We start from the raw sequence: 16,463 nt of genomic DNA on the forward strand, positions 1-16,463 counted from the left end.
AACCTCGCTTTATGACAGACTTCTTACATACTAACCTAGTACTTAACAGACAACTATTTGTGGTTATTTTCAGACTGATTCCCCAGTCCCACTCACTGACGTTTTGTTTTCCTACTTTATATTCTGAGTCTATGGATATTGATACTGACATTTAATGCACTGTTGAGAAGATGGATTTTTGAGCTGTGCTGTAAAGGAAAAATGGCACACAAACATCTTTATATTTCTAAAGCTACGCTAAAATGCTATCAATTTATGGTAATGAATGTCATTGCTGAATGGCATTGTAGGCTCTCTGTTTTCAAGTGATCTGGAAAAATATGTACACTGCTTTTTGATCAAAGGGTAGACAAAGTAATGGATGACTTCATAAATCAACCAGGGTTCGTAACATCAACTGATCTCAAATTCTACTTCCAGAGCAAAGGGAGTTTTGCTTTTCTAAATAGGTGTTCCTATACTATAAACTGATAGAGTTCAAAAATAATTCTCAAGAAATAGCAGTTACTGTAATCTACAAACTAGGTTATCAAAATTGGTCAATGATATCTTCCAAAGATAGAGACAAAATGAATGCCTTTGCTGATTGCATGACCAATCATCTTCTATCAATACTGATTATCCTGTAGTTTCCCTGACTTCTCTGAATTTGTTGTTGAGAGTAAAGTGGTAGCATTACAGCTGTTCCATCACTCAGAGAAAGTGAAAAAAAAAAAAAAAATCTCATACTGAAGTCCATAACTGGCTTTTAAAAATGAATTTTTGTAAAATAAATCAGTGTTGTTTTTCCATTACTGACAAGAAATAACTTACTGTTTGTTTCAATTATCAGTCACTATTTTAAAAGCATTCAAATGTTTATTTAGAGAGTTTCCTTTAATCTTTACTTCTCCATTAAATGTTTAAAGAAGCTGTTTCCACCCTTACATAAAGAGGTTACTGTTTGGGTTATCCCAAAGCTGGCACTAAAAAATACCATCTTAAAATTTGCAGGGCCATTTCAACTGGAAGTTTTGAAGGCATTCTTACAGAGGGGGGAAAGGGAGCAGGAGGAAAAGGTACTTGGTTCTGTTTTGTTTTTAAGGAACCGCAAACACTCCTTTGTGTGTTTGCAATTTAAAAGTAGAGATGAGTAAAATACAGGCTGAAATGTAAAGAAGAAGAGAGAGAGCACCCTTCCTGGAGACACAAATAGTAGGCGAGGTGTTTTGTAGGAAAGGCACATGAAGGCCAACTGCACTTTTCAGCCTAGAGGTTAAAGGTAGCTCCACGCCAAGAGGAGGTGAGCACAGTTTGTCTAGAGCAGTAAGACATCACCTTTCTCCCTGTCACCACTTCTACCTCCCAGAGACAGGCCCCAGGGCCCTTCATGCATCCTCTAGAGCTCACCCCATGATCCAAACCTTTCATCTATTAACCATTCTCTTCCATGCTTACATGTCCCAGGTGTATGATGAACATATCCTTTGCTAATTTAATAATGAATGGTAATAGAATATTAGTTTTTCCTGGGTAATATGTCAATCTTTTATTGAATCAAACGTTTAAAGGCTTTCTACTCCCCGAAAAGAAATTAGCTATTTACCAGCAGATAACAGTGATACAATGAAACAAATAATGAAAACTCTCAAGGACTAAAAGTAACCAAAGTCAATTCATTAAAGGGGATACTAATGGCAATAAATACATTTTTAAATGTTTAGAACAATTACCAGTGCTGTACCAAAAAAACATGTAAATTTAGCTTTAAGCTTCCTGATACTCAAAGCAACCAAAGAAGTAGCTGCACACTTTCATTAATTTAAGCACTTATGGGATCTTAGCAAAATCATATAACCTCGTACGTTCCTCAGTTTCCCCATCAATAAAATGGAAGATACAATACTATTTTATCTACTTCACGCAGATCTTGTGAGGGCTAAATAAGCCCTACCTTAAGTATGAAATACTTAAAACAGTGAGGACACAGGGCAATTGTTATAGGTATTGGTTATTATTACTATTATCACATTATTATTATTACTGCTATTATTATTTCATCATCATAGATGATTTTCTTGTCCCTAAACACTGGGGAAAATGAGTTATAGGGACAATACAAATATAATACATGATATTCCTGGTAGCAATTTTCCAAAAAATGCAGACATGCTCCACCAATACTCATTTCTTAGATTAAATCTTTATATAGCCATGGGCATAGAGTTTGAATTATTTAATGATTCCTCAACTTCTTCTATTAACTTCCAGAAACAGTCCTCTCCCTATTGAATAAGCAGGCTGCCAGTGCACCTCTTTACAGATGAAGAAACTGATACATGGAAACTAAAGTAGCTGCCCTTGATTAGCTCTCCTGATCTCTAAGGGGGAGAGAGAAGCAATCAGCAGCATATAAACCTGTAAAGGGCCAGCAAATCTGGGGCAAGAGACTGAGAGCAGACGTTAGCACTGGGAGTGTGAGACAAAAACGTCGGCAAAGCAAGGCTTTCAGAGATTCAGGAAGAGAGTATAATTGTCCCGTATTACTTGATCTAGTGCTGATCCTACCTTAAAAAGAAATGAGAGATATCAGAGGATTGGATCTAGGAATCCATAGACATACGGGTAGGGGGAAAAGTATTTGAGGAGGGTTAAACTATTGATGAAGAACCACTCTTTAAGGAAGTAGTCAGCTCTTGCAGAGAACATGGTGGACTAGCTGCTTCTGCTCTGTAGGTGTTCAAAATGGGTTAGAGGAGTAAAACACAGATTGGGTTAACTAATTTTAACAGTTAACTATTGAGACTTTTAGAGCCATACAGAGTGTGAGACTCCTGAAAAAGCTTCCCTTTCCAGGGAAAAGCACTGAGATGTATTCACTCATTTACATGAAGAGTCATTTCCAGTCAGTGGACTCCTGGTTACAGTGGGTTTCTTCTGCAGTATTCCCTGTGCATTTCAGGGGAGAAGGATGGCAACCTTGGAGCCCTCAGCTGCCGTGCCAGGGTCTCCTAGTGCGAACTCAGTCCAGGGACAAGCTGACTTTGGCCTTTCTATGGGAATATTTGAGCTGATCTTGTGAGGCAAAAGAGTCAAGAAAAGGCACCTTCACTAGCAGGAAAGCAACAACTGAATAAGTTCAAGAAGGAATAGAAACAACAGAATTTTGTAGTGGTTTAGAAAAGGAATAAAAGGACTTAAAAAAAAATAGCCATCCCACCCTTTCTCTGCCTGTTTTCCTTTCTTTTAATGAGACTATAAATAAATGGCTATTTAGCCAATTGAAATGCAGTGCCATATGATCTGGGGGTGGCTACAAGGGAGAGGGAGTACGGCATGAATAACTTCTTGGGGTCCAATGTGCTTTAAAACCTCTTTGCATGGCTTCCAAAGCTCCACCTTGCAAATCAGCATTTGCCTGCTTTCTAAGACTAATGGAAACGTAAAAAGAGTAAAGCACTTTTGAAAACTAAAACTTTCTCCCTGCATTCCACTCACCCTACTGTGTTCTAATACCAACGGCAATTAATTCAGCTGGAAGCCCCAGGCTGCGGCTTTTCTTCCTTCTCTCCCTGTGGCACCCCCTAGGACCCCAATACATTTGGAATGGAGAGGTCTGGATGGAAATGTATTGATGCTGGTATTTCTTCCCACAACTGCCGGTGCTTTATTTTTAAAAAATTAAATACATGACCAAGCCAGAGAAAATTTAACCCAAGGAAACAGAAAACGAAAGGCAATTGAAAAGCCTTAGTATGTAAATCGATACTAAAAAATGACCCACTAATGTTTCTCAGATACGTATATACGTACATTTTTTTTCTTCAAAGGACTACAACTACATTTGGTAGAATTAAATATAGGTAAAAGAATTAAAAGCAGGACCAGGCTTCACATACCCATGTTTTCCTTTGATAAGGCATCATCTGAGCAAACATTTTCTAAAGAGCATTTTAAAATAGCTTTCCTAGAAAAAGAATGGACAGATTGAGTTTCAAAAGATCAGTCATATATATTTAAATGACCATCCATGTATATGCATTGGTAGTTATAAATCATGAATGTATATTTCTTTATCTTGAGGTACTTTTTCTTGGTCGTTTTATACTGTAAGGCAGCACGATACAGTAAAAACCAAAGTGGAATAATAATTATTTGAGCTCTCAGTAGGTGAAAAACACTAATGATCTACAATAAGCACCTTACATATAGGTTTTTTCATATAATCCTCCCCCCAAAAGACCTACTAAGTAATTGTAACTTTCATTTTATAAAGAAACTGAGACTCTGAGAAATTGAAAAAAATGATAACGTAAAGTAAACGGTTGACTGTGACAGAACTAAATTCTAACTGCAAAATCCACGCTTTTCCACATCATGATGATGCAAATTTAGTCAGAAAACATTTGTTCAAGTGCATTCCTCTAACCATAAGATCCTGAGAGAGCCATTTAACTTCTCTAAGCCACAATTCTTCATCTTTTAAATAGAGATAATTATGATACACTCCCCACCTATTTGATGGGGTTACTGGGAAGTGTAACTGAGAGAAGACACTGAAGTTCCTTTTTAAAAATTTCATTATTCATCTTCTGAATAAAGGAGAAAGAAGAACTATCAGGTTGGTGCAAAAGTAACTGCGGTTTAAAACGTTAAAAATTACTGCAAAAACCGCAATTATTTTTTCACCAACCTAATATAATATTAAGATCAGTCTTTGTCTTTGAGTAGGACTCCTTTTACAATAGCACTGATTACCCTTTATTAAAAATAAACAAATAAGTAAACTATGGCTGGTTCAATGATAAACACAAAAACTTGTCACACAGCGGCTTATTAGTTCATAATAAAGTCCTGTTTCTGATTTGCATTACCTATTTTAAATTAAAAACTTGCTTTTCATCTATTGCTTACGTGATACTAATCTTTGAAAGTTCTCGTTCAACATATTTATATAAACATAAAACTTTCTCCATACTTCTAAGCCTACTACTTATTAATTGCTTTAAAACATTTTAAACACAATGTTTCCCTAGAGAAATAGAATCAAGAATCGGGGAAATTTCATATAATAAGTACATCTAATACATACGTTTCAATTTTATAATACTTTTTAACTTAAAAAAACCATACCTCTTCCTTTTTCTAAATGTGGGCCTTTTCATTTTAGTATTATTTTTGGAAATTTGCATCTGTAAGATAGCAACAACAGAAAGGTGAGTTAGTTCATATAGGACCAGATGAGCTCAATATAACAGTGAATCCTATATGGTCCAAGTATTAATAATTCAGCCTAGAAGGAAAACTCTGGACCACAGCCCCAAACAACACCTGCAACTCTAAGTCAGCCACGTCATAGTCACTGCAATTGCATTGCTCTGCTCAACTTCTAGGAACGGTAGACTGATCCAGTACAAATGCCTATCCCCTATATCTACTTCCCCTTTTTCAGCTTCACAAATACATAAAAATGCTAAGTAAAACAACTTTTAAGTTTTAATACATATGTGACTTTTAAAGAAAGAAAAAGAAATACCCAGATGTCAAAAACACGTGGAACGCAAAGCCCTATAGGTGGGGACTGACATGGTGAAGGTCCACAAGGCATTTGTACCAGGATAGGGGCAAAAGGGTTTGGGACTTGGGTTTTATGTCTAAACAAAGATAAAATAAGAATGGAAAAATTAGAACCCTCATGCATTGCTAGTGGGAATGTGAAATGGTGGGATACTGTTTGACAGTTCCTCAAAATCTTAAACGTAGAGTTACCTTATGATCCAGCAAATATATCTATCTATCTATACTTATAGAGATAGATAGATATCATATATATAAATATATGTATATATAGATATATATCCATGAAAAATGAAAATATATAGCTATGCAGAAATTCTACATGAATGTTCATAAAATAATTATTCATAATGGCCAAAAAATAGAAACAACCTAAATAGTCCATCAGTGAATACATAATATGTGGTATAACTATACAATGGAATATTATACATCCTTTAAAAATAATGAAGTCCTGACACACACTACAAAATGGATGAACCTTGAAACCATTATGCTAAGTGAAAAGTTAGACAAGTCAAACAAGAAAAGGCCACATGTATGATTGCATTTATTTGAAATGTCCAGAAAAGGCAAATCCATAGAGACAGAAGTAGATTGGTGGCTGCCAGGGACTGGGGGCAGGTGAGAAATGAGCCGTGACTGCTAATGGGTATGTGGTTTCCTTTTGGGGTGATGAAATTTTTTTCAAAACTTAGATAGTGGTATTGGTTGAGTAACTATGACTATACTAAAATCCACTGAAGTGTACACTTTAAAAGAGTGAATAAATTATATGTCAATAAAGGTATAATTAAAGAAAAACTTAGTGACATGGAAAAATTAAAAGTAAGGCAATATAATATATAAATAATTATTAACAAAAGGAATCCAATATAGCAACATTAATGTTAGAAAAAAGCAGGTGTTGAGGTAGAAATCATAATCAGAGAAAAAAAGGGTTATTTCTTAATGCTAAAAGATACAATCCACCCAGAAAGTATAATAGCCCTGGACCTGTGTATACCTACAACTTAGCCTTAAAGTACACAAACAAAAACAGATAATTAAAAGTAGAAACTTTTAATGAATCTACAGTTAAAATGGAATATTTTCATTTGTCTCATAAAAAATTATAAAACAAACACAAACTAGTGAAGAAACAGAAGAGTTCAACAAAACAAGTTTAAACTGATAAACACATATAGAACCTGGCGTTGAATAATTAAAGAACACATATTGGTTTCAAGCCTGCAACATTTACAGATTTGATCACCTATTGAGTCACAAAGGAAGTATCAAAAATATTAAAATAATCTCTGTTTTACAGACCACATTCACTGACTAAAATGCAATAAAAAAAGAAATCAAAACCCAAAAGATAGCTGAATAGAATTTGTAATCAATTTGTAGATACAGAAGAATTCACATTCTCCCATGAAACCTTCCTGTGGTAAGAGTTATGATCTATGTCATTTAGATCAGGTTTAGTGTCTCACATTTTAGTTATTCTGTATGCAAGACTTAGCTTTGCATTGGGTAGTAATACACTTTGTCTCCATGCCATGCCTTGCATGCTATAGGTACACATGAAGTGTCTCTGGAATAAATTAATTAATTGATGTTGAAAGAAAGAATAAAGACAAATACATACGAACACAAGGAAAAAATGGTGTCAATGTTACTGTCCATCGGTGAGTTAGGCATTCAACGAATTCATACAAATTTACCCTCAGTTTCCAAGACAAATCCTCAGAGCAACTTTCACCTCAATATGTTTGTTAGCTTCTTTTATTTTTTGTCTTTTCAACTTGTCAAAGTGAGATTTTCTTAGCCCATTTTGTCTAATTCTTTCACAGTTTCACTGATCTTAATTTTTACTGATTTTGAATCAAGCATCTAAACTGCAAGGGTAGGAACGATATTTTTTTTAATTTACTAAATGTTTAGCAGCTACCAGAGTGACATTCACATTGTATGTTCAAAAGCATTAACTATAATGAGATCAATGCTGAATTTAATAATTCTCAGAGCCTTATTAAAAAGCTTAAATACCTTAATAATCATTCATGGGAAGTTTGTATGAAACACTCAAAGAATTCATATTATTATAATGCTAAACGCTAAGTGGTTTTTTTTGTGTGTGTGATCTTCAACCTCAAGGCAATATTCAAATATTTTTTCCAGGACTGGAATACGTATATACTGATATATACATATACACATACATACACATTATATGTACTGATATATCAGTATATATAATGTATGCATATATATAACAGTATATATATCAGTATATATAATGTATAATACATATACATTATATATACATGTGTATATATATATATATACATATATAATGTATATATGGTAAAAAAGAAAGCATATAGAAAAGAAATATTGTTATCTAAATCATAGATCTACATCTCCAAAGACAATGTAGAGCTATTATTAAAGAGCAGCTTAAATTATCTGCATGTTTGAGTATGAAGTGAAAGGGTTACTATAAGAGTAAATAAGATTTGTCTCTCTCTGTCTCACTTATTTCACTTAACATAATGTTCTCTAGGTCCATCCGTGTTGTTGCAAATGCTAAGATTTCTTTCTTCTTTATGGCTGCGTAATACTCCATTGTATAAATATACAGAAGGTGAGGGGATTAGAAAGCACAGTCAGTAGCCACAAGATTGCCACGGGGTTACGAAAGTCAATTTGGGGGATGTAATCAATAATGTTGTAAAGATTTTGTAGGGTATCCAATAGACACTTGTCTCATTAGGGAGACCACCTCAGGGAACATGTAGATGCCTGATCATTGCACTGTACACCTGAAGCTGAAGCTGAACAATAATGAATGTCAACTACAAGTTTGTGTGTGTGTGTGTATATATATATATATATATATATATATATATATATATACACACACACATATGTGTGTTTGTGTATGTGTATAGTTACAAGAAGTGGAGTACAGCATTAGGAATAGAGACAGTGGAAATGTAGTGGGTGTGCGTGGTGTCAGAGGGATAGTGGATGTGGGGAGGGGGGTTCACACAGTGTGAGGGATATAAATGTTAAATGTCTAACTATTACATTGTTTTATGCACCTGAAACTAATAAAAAATAAAATAAAATAAGAGTAAATAAGATTAAGGGAATAGTGTAAACTACTTTATAGTATTAATAAAAATAAATACTATTAAACAGTACCATAAATCAGGAAGATTTGTGTTGGAGATAGTAAGTTTCTCTCCTACTTTCTTAAACATTTTCTATCAGCCAAAATAAACTAGTCAGTATTTGCCAAAGTCCCTGTGCTTTCCTGCTCCAAGCATCTGATAAAGTAGGATATGGTGGAGAAAAGTGCCAAATCTGGAATGACAGGATCACGATTCGAGTGTGAACTCTGATACTTGCCAGGTGGACCACTTTTGGTAAGTTATTGACCATTACAATATCTAGCGAAAGCCTGGTATAGACACTTAATATATATTCTGACTAAATGACTGGTCTGTATTTCAGGGTCTTCTTTTGTTAAATAATGCTAAATAAAAGTTAACTACCTCAAAGCTTCTGGGGCAAGATTAAGGTAAGTAACATTCAAGAAGTATCCAACAACGCTTGGCAATTAGTTGATGTTCAGCCATGGTTTAACCTGTTATACTAGTCCACTGGGCCAGTGCCAGAATTCTATCCTTTTTCCTTAGAGCATATGATAGGAGCTTGGCACTTTGGTATGGTTGGACTTTGGTAGTATATTAGTTTCCCAAGGCTAACTTAACAAATTACCAAAAACGTGGTAAAGCGTAAAACAGGTAGTATCTTACAGTTCTGTAGGATAGAAGTCTGTCTCTTATAAAACATTCATCACTGCAGTTAGGGCCCACCTAATCCAAGATGTTCACATCTCGAAATCCTGACTTTAATTCCATCTACAAAGATCCTTATTCCTATAAAGAATAAGGTCACATATTTTTTAAAAAATAATTACTGTTGATGTTCTATATCATATTAGTTTCAGGTGTACAGCATAGTGGTTAGACATTTATATAGCTTACGAAGTGATTCCCTTGATATGCCTAGTGCCCACCTGGCACCATGCGTAGTTATTACTGTATTCTTGACTATAGTCCCCATAGTGTACTTTACATCCCTGTGACTATTTTGTAACTGCCAATTTGTATTTCTTAATCCCTCCTCCATTTCACCCAGCACCCAAGCCCTCTCCCCTCTGGTAACCATCAGTTTTTTCTCTGCTATCTATGAGTCTGTTTCTGTTTTGTTAGTTTATTTTGTTTTCAGATTCCACATATAAGTGAAATCATGTGGTATTTGTCTTTCTCTGTCTGATTTATTTCACTTAACATAATACCCTATAGGTCCACCCATTTTGTCCCAAATAGTAAAGATTTCATTGATTTTTATGGCCAAGTAATAATCTATTGTATATATGTGCCACATTTTCTTAATCCAATTGTCTATTGATGGACACTTAGGTTGCTTCTGTAGCTTGGCTATTGTAAATAATGTTGCAGTGAACATAGGGGTACATACGTTTTCGAATTAGTGTTTTTTATTTCTTTGGATAAGCAACCAGAAGTGGAATTGCTGAGTCATAAGGCAATTCTATTTTTAATTTTTTGAGGAACCTCCAAACTGTATTCCATAGTGGTTGCATCAATTTACAATCCTACAAACAGCGCACAAGGGTTCCATTTTCTCCACATCCATGACAACACTTGTTGTTTGTTGATTTATTAATGGTAGCCATTCTGACCGGTATGAGGTGATATCAAATTGTGGTTTGAATTTGCATTTCTCTGATGCTTAGTGACATTGAGTAGCTTTTCATATGTCTATCGGCCATCTGCATGTCCTCTTTGGACAAATGTCTATTCAGGTTCTCTGCCCATTTTTAAATTGGATTGTTTGGTTATTTTGTTGGTGAGTTGTATCAGTTCTTTAAATATTTTGGATATTAATGCCTTATTAGATGTATTGACAAATATCTTCTCCCATTCAGGAGGTCATCTTTTCATTTTGTTCATGGTTTCCTTTGCTCTGCAAAAACTTTTTAGTTTGATAAAGTCCCATTTGTTTATCTTTTCTTTTGTTTCTCTTGCCCAATGAGATGCAGCTGAAAAATATTACTAAGAGCAATGTCAGAGAATTTACTGCCTGTGTTTTCTTCTAGGAGTTTTCTGATTTCAGATCTCATATTTAAGTCTTTAATTCATTTTGAGTTTATTCTTGTATACGGTGTAAAAAACTGGTGTAGTTTCTTTTTTTTTTCTTTTTACATTTATGTTTCCAGTTTTCCCAACACCATTTATTGAAGAGACTGTCTTTATCCCATTGTATATGCTTGCCTCCTTTGTCATAGATTAATTTACCATATAGGTGTGGGTTTATTTCTGGGCTTTCTATTCTGTTCCATTGATCTATGTGTCTGTTTTTATGCCAGCACATGCTGTTTTGATTACTATAGCCTTGTAGTATAGTTTGATATCAGATAGAGTGCTATACCCAACTTTGTTCTTCTTTCTCAAGATTGCTTTGGCTATTCGGGGTCTTTTGTGGTTCCATGCATATTTTAGGATTTTTCCTAGTTCTGTAAAAAAAAAAATGCTATTAGCATTTTGATAGCAATTGCACTGAATCTATAGATTGCTTTGGGTAGCACAAACATTTTACTAATGTTAATTCTTCCTATCCATAAGCACAGTATATGCTTCCATTTATTTGTATCTTCTTCCATTTCTTATAATTTTCAGAGTACAGGTCTTTTACCTCCTTAGTTAAATTTATTCTGATGTATTTTTTTGATGTAGTTGTAAATGGGATTGTTTTCTTAATTTCCTCTTCCTGATAGTTCGTTACTGGTGTATAAAAACCAACTGATTTCTGAATATTAATTTTGTATCCTGCTATTTTAATTGAACTCACTTATCAGTTCAAGTAGTGTTTTGGTGGACTCCAGGATTCTCTATATATAGTATCTGTCATCTGCAAATAATGACGGTTTTACTTCTTCGTTTCCAACTTGGATGCCTTTTATTTCTTTTTCTTGTCTGATTGCTGTGACTAGGACTTCCAAAACTATGATGAATAAAGTGATGAAAGTGGACATCTTTGTCGTATTCCAAATAAAGCTACATTCTGAGGTTCCTGGTGCACATATCTTCTGGTGGCTACATTCAACACACTACAAGACACTATAATCTTTATCTATTGCATCCCTTCTACTTCTCTTCCTGTGTTACATAACTGGTTCTCCTATGTTATCTAGCCCAGTGCTATTCAAAGTAGCCACAATGTGATAGAATCAACACCTGAGAGTTTGTTAGAAATGTAAATTCTCATGCCCACCCTAGGCCTACTGAATCAGAAACTCTGGGAGTGGGGACCAGAAATCTCTATTTAAATAAGCTCTTCAGGTGACTTTTAAGCAAACTAAAGTTTCTAGGCACTAATCTAGCCCACACCCATTCACAAGAATATGATGATATGTGTCACTGATTTTAAAGAAACCAAAGCAAGCATTAATTTTTTTCTTGTTGCATGTGAAAAACAAAAAGGTATATGTATAGAAAGTATATGCCATTTACTGGAAAAATACCATATATAATACTATATATTATATATATATACATATATGTAATTAGAATTGATGACTACAAGGGCAAATAATAAAATTGCCTTTAATTGCAAAGAACAGACAATCCATTAGAATTGTGTTTACGTCAGATTCATATAATGATACATAACTGATTTCACATTGCCCATTTCCTTAAGTCACTAGTCATCGAAATAAAAATCTTTTTATTTTTAAGCAAGAAGTTTGTTAGCTGTGTTAAATGTGAGGGTGTAAAATTTTGATTCAGCATTTTATTCTCAGAGAAGACAGAAACATATTTGGTAACATTCTTTTGAGAGTAATTGTCTGTCAATAATCACTAAAGAGCTGCCTACTTTGACAGAATTTCAAAAAGTGTATCTGTGCCTTGAATAATGTACACAAACTCCTTGTCAAAAGTTACCATATAGAATGAAAAGCCAATATTTTCATTTCCCTTTGGAAAATCTGCTGGGATAATATGCTTGGAATAGGGATGAAAACCAGTTTCATAGAGCATTGTAAAGATAGTCATTACTTAAGCTGAGCATCTGGAGAGTGTAAATAATAAAGTTATGTTTTCAGGCCTAGATAATGATTGTTTTTAGCACTTTTTTGAAAAGGGGGAGAGGTTGAAATAATCATTTTTCTAGCCCTATTTTAAACATGATTTCAACAGATTATACAAATATGCGTAAATGTCAGTCAATTACCATATGCTCTAGTCAAATCAATCTTTACTAGAGTTCAGTATTCCTGTGAGATTTGGACAATATCAGAGATGAGTCCCTGGCAATATGACTTATAAATATCTTGCTTCCCCCTGCCCTATTTCTTCAGCCATGTGTAAGTTCACACTAAAGCACTGTGGATTTCTCTGCTTTGAGGTACTTACCAGAGAAAACACTGGAGTGTGTATTCAAGCAGTGAGCTGAGACACAGGAGAGTATTTTTCCTAAAAATAGAAGTTGCCCACTAGACCAACTTAAACAGAAGGCATGAAGGGTCTTCTATTAACAATGCCCAATTCTGACTGAGGACAGAAGTAACAGGACACTTTAAGAAGCTCTATGATTATGTACTTTACTGATAATTTTTAAAGCCTAGAACTTAATTTTTTAAAATGGTCTTTAACTGTCTATACCGGAGGGAGAACAAAGAAATTGAGGAGATTTGTTGTTGTTATTGTTGTTGCTGTTATTGTTTATAGCACAGATTGCACTGATATGTATAAACAGCTTAAGGATACTAAGGGCTAACTCAAGCAGGGTGTCCTGGGAGGAAAGCTCACCATAAAAAGAACTTATGTCCCAGGTGTTTATCTGATTGAATGAAGCCAATACATTAAATTATTTGACCTCTAATTGGAGACTCTAAAAATCCAAGTCTATTGAAAACAATTCCTATTTGTGTATAGCTTTTCCTGAAGTCACTGGATATGCTAGCAAGATAAATGCTGGGAGAATATAACATTTCTAAGGAAGACTTTTCTAGAATCTACATATTTTAATCATATTTTAAAAATCTGATGCACACAGAACATTCAATGGTTATAGTACCTACATTACCTACATTACACATTTTTTTTCCTGGACAAAAGAAGTAATGTTGAGAGCTTCATTATCTGTTTTACCATTTTTCTCTCCATCAACTTGAGTAGGTGGAATAACTGGCCTGATTCTTCAATCAATGAATCACTGTCAAAAGTTATGAGCACTTATCATCAGAATTGTGCAAAAGAAGACGATCTCTCTCCTACATAGAAATAGACTCTACACAATAGCATAATCCCTCCCCAAAAAGATTATTCTTTTAAAAATGTTATCTGGATCCAAGTCTTTACATCATCTCTCTGATGATTCCACAAATTGAAATGGAGGTTATTCTTGCACCTAGATCATGGAAGGACATGGAAGATACATCTCACTTTATATGATCTGGGTGACTGTGTCCCCAGTACATAGGGGAGTATAGAGTTCAGATGTGTACCTAATATACATATTTCATGGTACAGCAAATTATTTTTGGAACAAAGTGAAGGTATTAAGTACATAAGCAAAAAGAAAGATAAATAGCACCTCAAATTCATTATAATTTTAAAGAATTAAAAAGCAATCATTTATAGATCTTCAAAGAAAGGAAATAGGTCTTGTCTAGTATAAATGAAAAATTGGTAGAGGTGTGGGCAAAAGGCGAATGTTTATAAATCTGAAATTATAGATGAATGCTCATAAATTATAAAGAAATTCTACTAACTTTCTCTGACATATTTTAGACTTTCTCTTTGCTAGTAGGAAAATGGTAGTTATTACTATTAGAAATAGAAAGATCACTTAATATCTAGTGAAATAGCTACAACTATGAAATACAAACTCATTATTCAAATTCCTACCCTATGTTATATCAATAACCACTTTATATTGATTAGTAATATTGTTTTAGGTTTTAATGTAATGGAATGAGGAAGGTGATGGTGAATGAGAAATAGTCTAAATTTTAAAAGAAACCCAGATTCATTCTGTGTGTAGCTTGATGTTGTAAACGTGACTCTGGATTAGAGAAAAAGGATTATACTTGTAATGAATATAATCAGCAAAGTAAGTTGAAGAAAGCTGCAAAACATAACCTTTAGTCCCAAATAACAAAGGGCAACAAAAGAGGAATCACATTTTGTAGCATTCTCTTTATTGCCTTCTGGCTGGCTCAAAGTTAAAATATACAATAGAAAAATGTGAAAACTTACGGTTGAAAAGTTTTGAATTTCTGGATTCTTGATACCAGATTTTAGGTATTACTATATTCAGCTTTCAAGTGAACTATTCATAGTATCTTGAGTGAATTTTTAAATGGGTATTATGTATAGAGAAACAAAAAATAATACAATATTTCTATTATCATGAGTGGTGACATACAAAAGTGATACTTGCTTGCTTTTTTAGTTATTAGGATAAAAACAATTCTTGAAAGTCAAAAATAAATTGCTGATAAAATGAATTCTGTTTACCAAGCAGCAGTTCTGCATAACTAAACATTGAACTTTCTCAGATAAGTCACTGCACTGGGACAAATCTTTGGTTTAGGAAGGAGGCACCAATAACCCCTCTCCACTTCCACTTTCTACAGCACCCCTCAGAGCTGCAACCCATCAACAACAGGCAGCCCGACAGCCCTGTGGATGGAAAATCGGCCCTTTATAGCCGACTGCTAGCCAATACCTCTCCAACTACAAGCCCTGTGAACTTGGAGAATAGCATGGTCCCCACACTAGACCGCTGCTGTTTTATCTCCAGGGAAGACAAACGAGTTTTCAACTCTGCTACACTCACCCTAATGCATATTTCCCCTCTACTCCCTAACTCTTCCTAACACAACTGCCCATCTGAGTAGAACAAGAAGGTCAATTTGGCTAAAGTGAAACCCATGGACTAAAGTCAAGTCAAAGAAAGGGTTAAGCAAATATGCAACTCCCAAAGTAGACTTCTATTTAAACAGCAAATACAATCATCCACACCAGAAAATAGTAACTTTGAATGAAGTGATCCTTGCTTGGTCTCACAAATGGTATATAAATGCCTTTGGATACCAGAGATACCATTTTGTCTAATTCTAATATTTCACTATTAATAGTTATCCTGTAGATTTCCTATAGATTATAATTCAAGATCAAAAGGTAAATCTTACAACATAATCAAGCAAGTTTAGTTATTAATTTACTAAAGAGTGTCTTGTTAAAAATTATTCCCCTGGAAGGTTGTTTCAGAACCCTGCCTTGTAGTGGTGCAGTTTCCCTCTGCTGATTTTGAACATAGGGTAATTGAAATTAGCATGAAAATAATTTTCTATTTTAAGGTTCCCTCTGATGTAAAGTGATCAATGCACAATTGTATTATTAATATGTGTTTATTTATCTGTATTTGAAAAATGCACATGCACATCAAAAGAAAGCACATTAAAATTTAGGAAATTCTGGGGGTGATGAAAATAGTCTTGATTTTGAGAGGGGATGGTCGTTACGTGGGTGTACACATTTAAGAAAAACTCATCAAACTCCACGCTTAAGTTCTATGCATTTTACATGTGTAAATTTGACTTCAATAAAAAGTAAGTCAAATGAAAGACAACTATAATAACTAACAGTATCGAAAATGGCAAAATGGTAATGGAATACCTGAATGGTTCTAGTTTGGGGATCACTGGCCTAAGGAAAGGTGACTAAAATAATGTCCACAAAGTAGACTAATGTCCAAAAGGAAACTAAATGAGTTTTGATGCCTGAGACCTTTCCCAAGGCATTTCTCGGTTTATT

General features: G+C 34.3%; 1 protein-coding gene across 3 annotated transcripts in view; it reads right to left on the reverse strand.

Annotated features, from left to right (window-relative positions):
• ZCWPW2 (zinc finger CW-type and PWWP domain containing 2) overlaps window positions 1-16,463 on the reverse strand; it is a 123,530-nt gene that overhangs the window by 15,981 nt on the left and 91,086 nt on the right. For all 3 annotated transcript variants that reach the window (XM_074312727.1, XM_019745274.2, XM_074312726.1), the window contains exons 6-7: window positions 5,113-5,171; window positions 3,879-3,946 (exon numbers count right to left, since the gene is read on the reverse strand). In XM_074312727.1, coding sequence (XP_074168828.1) covers window positions 3,879-3,946; window positions 5,113-5,171 — 127 coding nt within the window. The remainder of the gene's footprint in view (window positions 1-3,878; window positions 3,947-5,112; window positions 5,172-16,463) is intronic.

Source organism: Rhinolophus sinicus, linkage group LG10 (genome assembly GCF_036562045.2).
Source record: "Rhinolophus sinicus isolate RSC01 linkage group LG10, ASM3656204v1, whole genome shotgun sequence".
Taxonomy (NCBI): domain Eukaryota; kingdom Metazoa; phylum Chordata; class Mammalia; order Chiroptera; family Rhinolophidae; genus Rhinolophus; species Rhinolophus sinicus.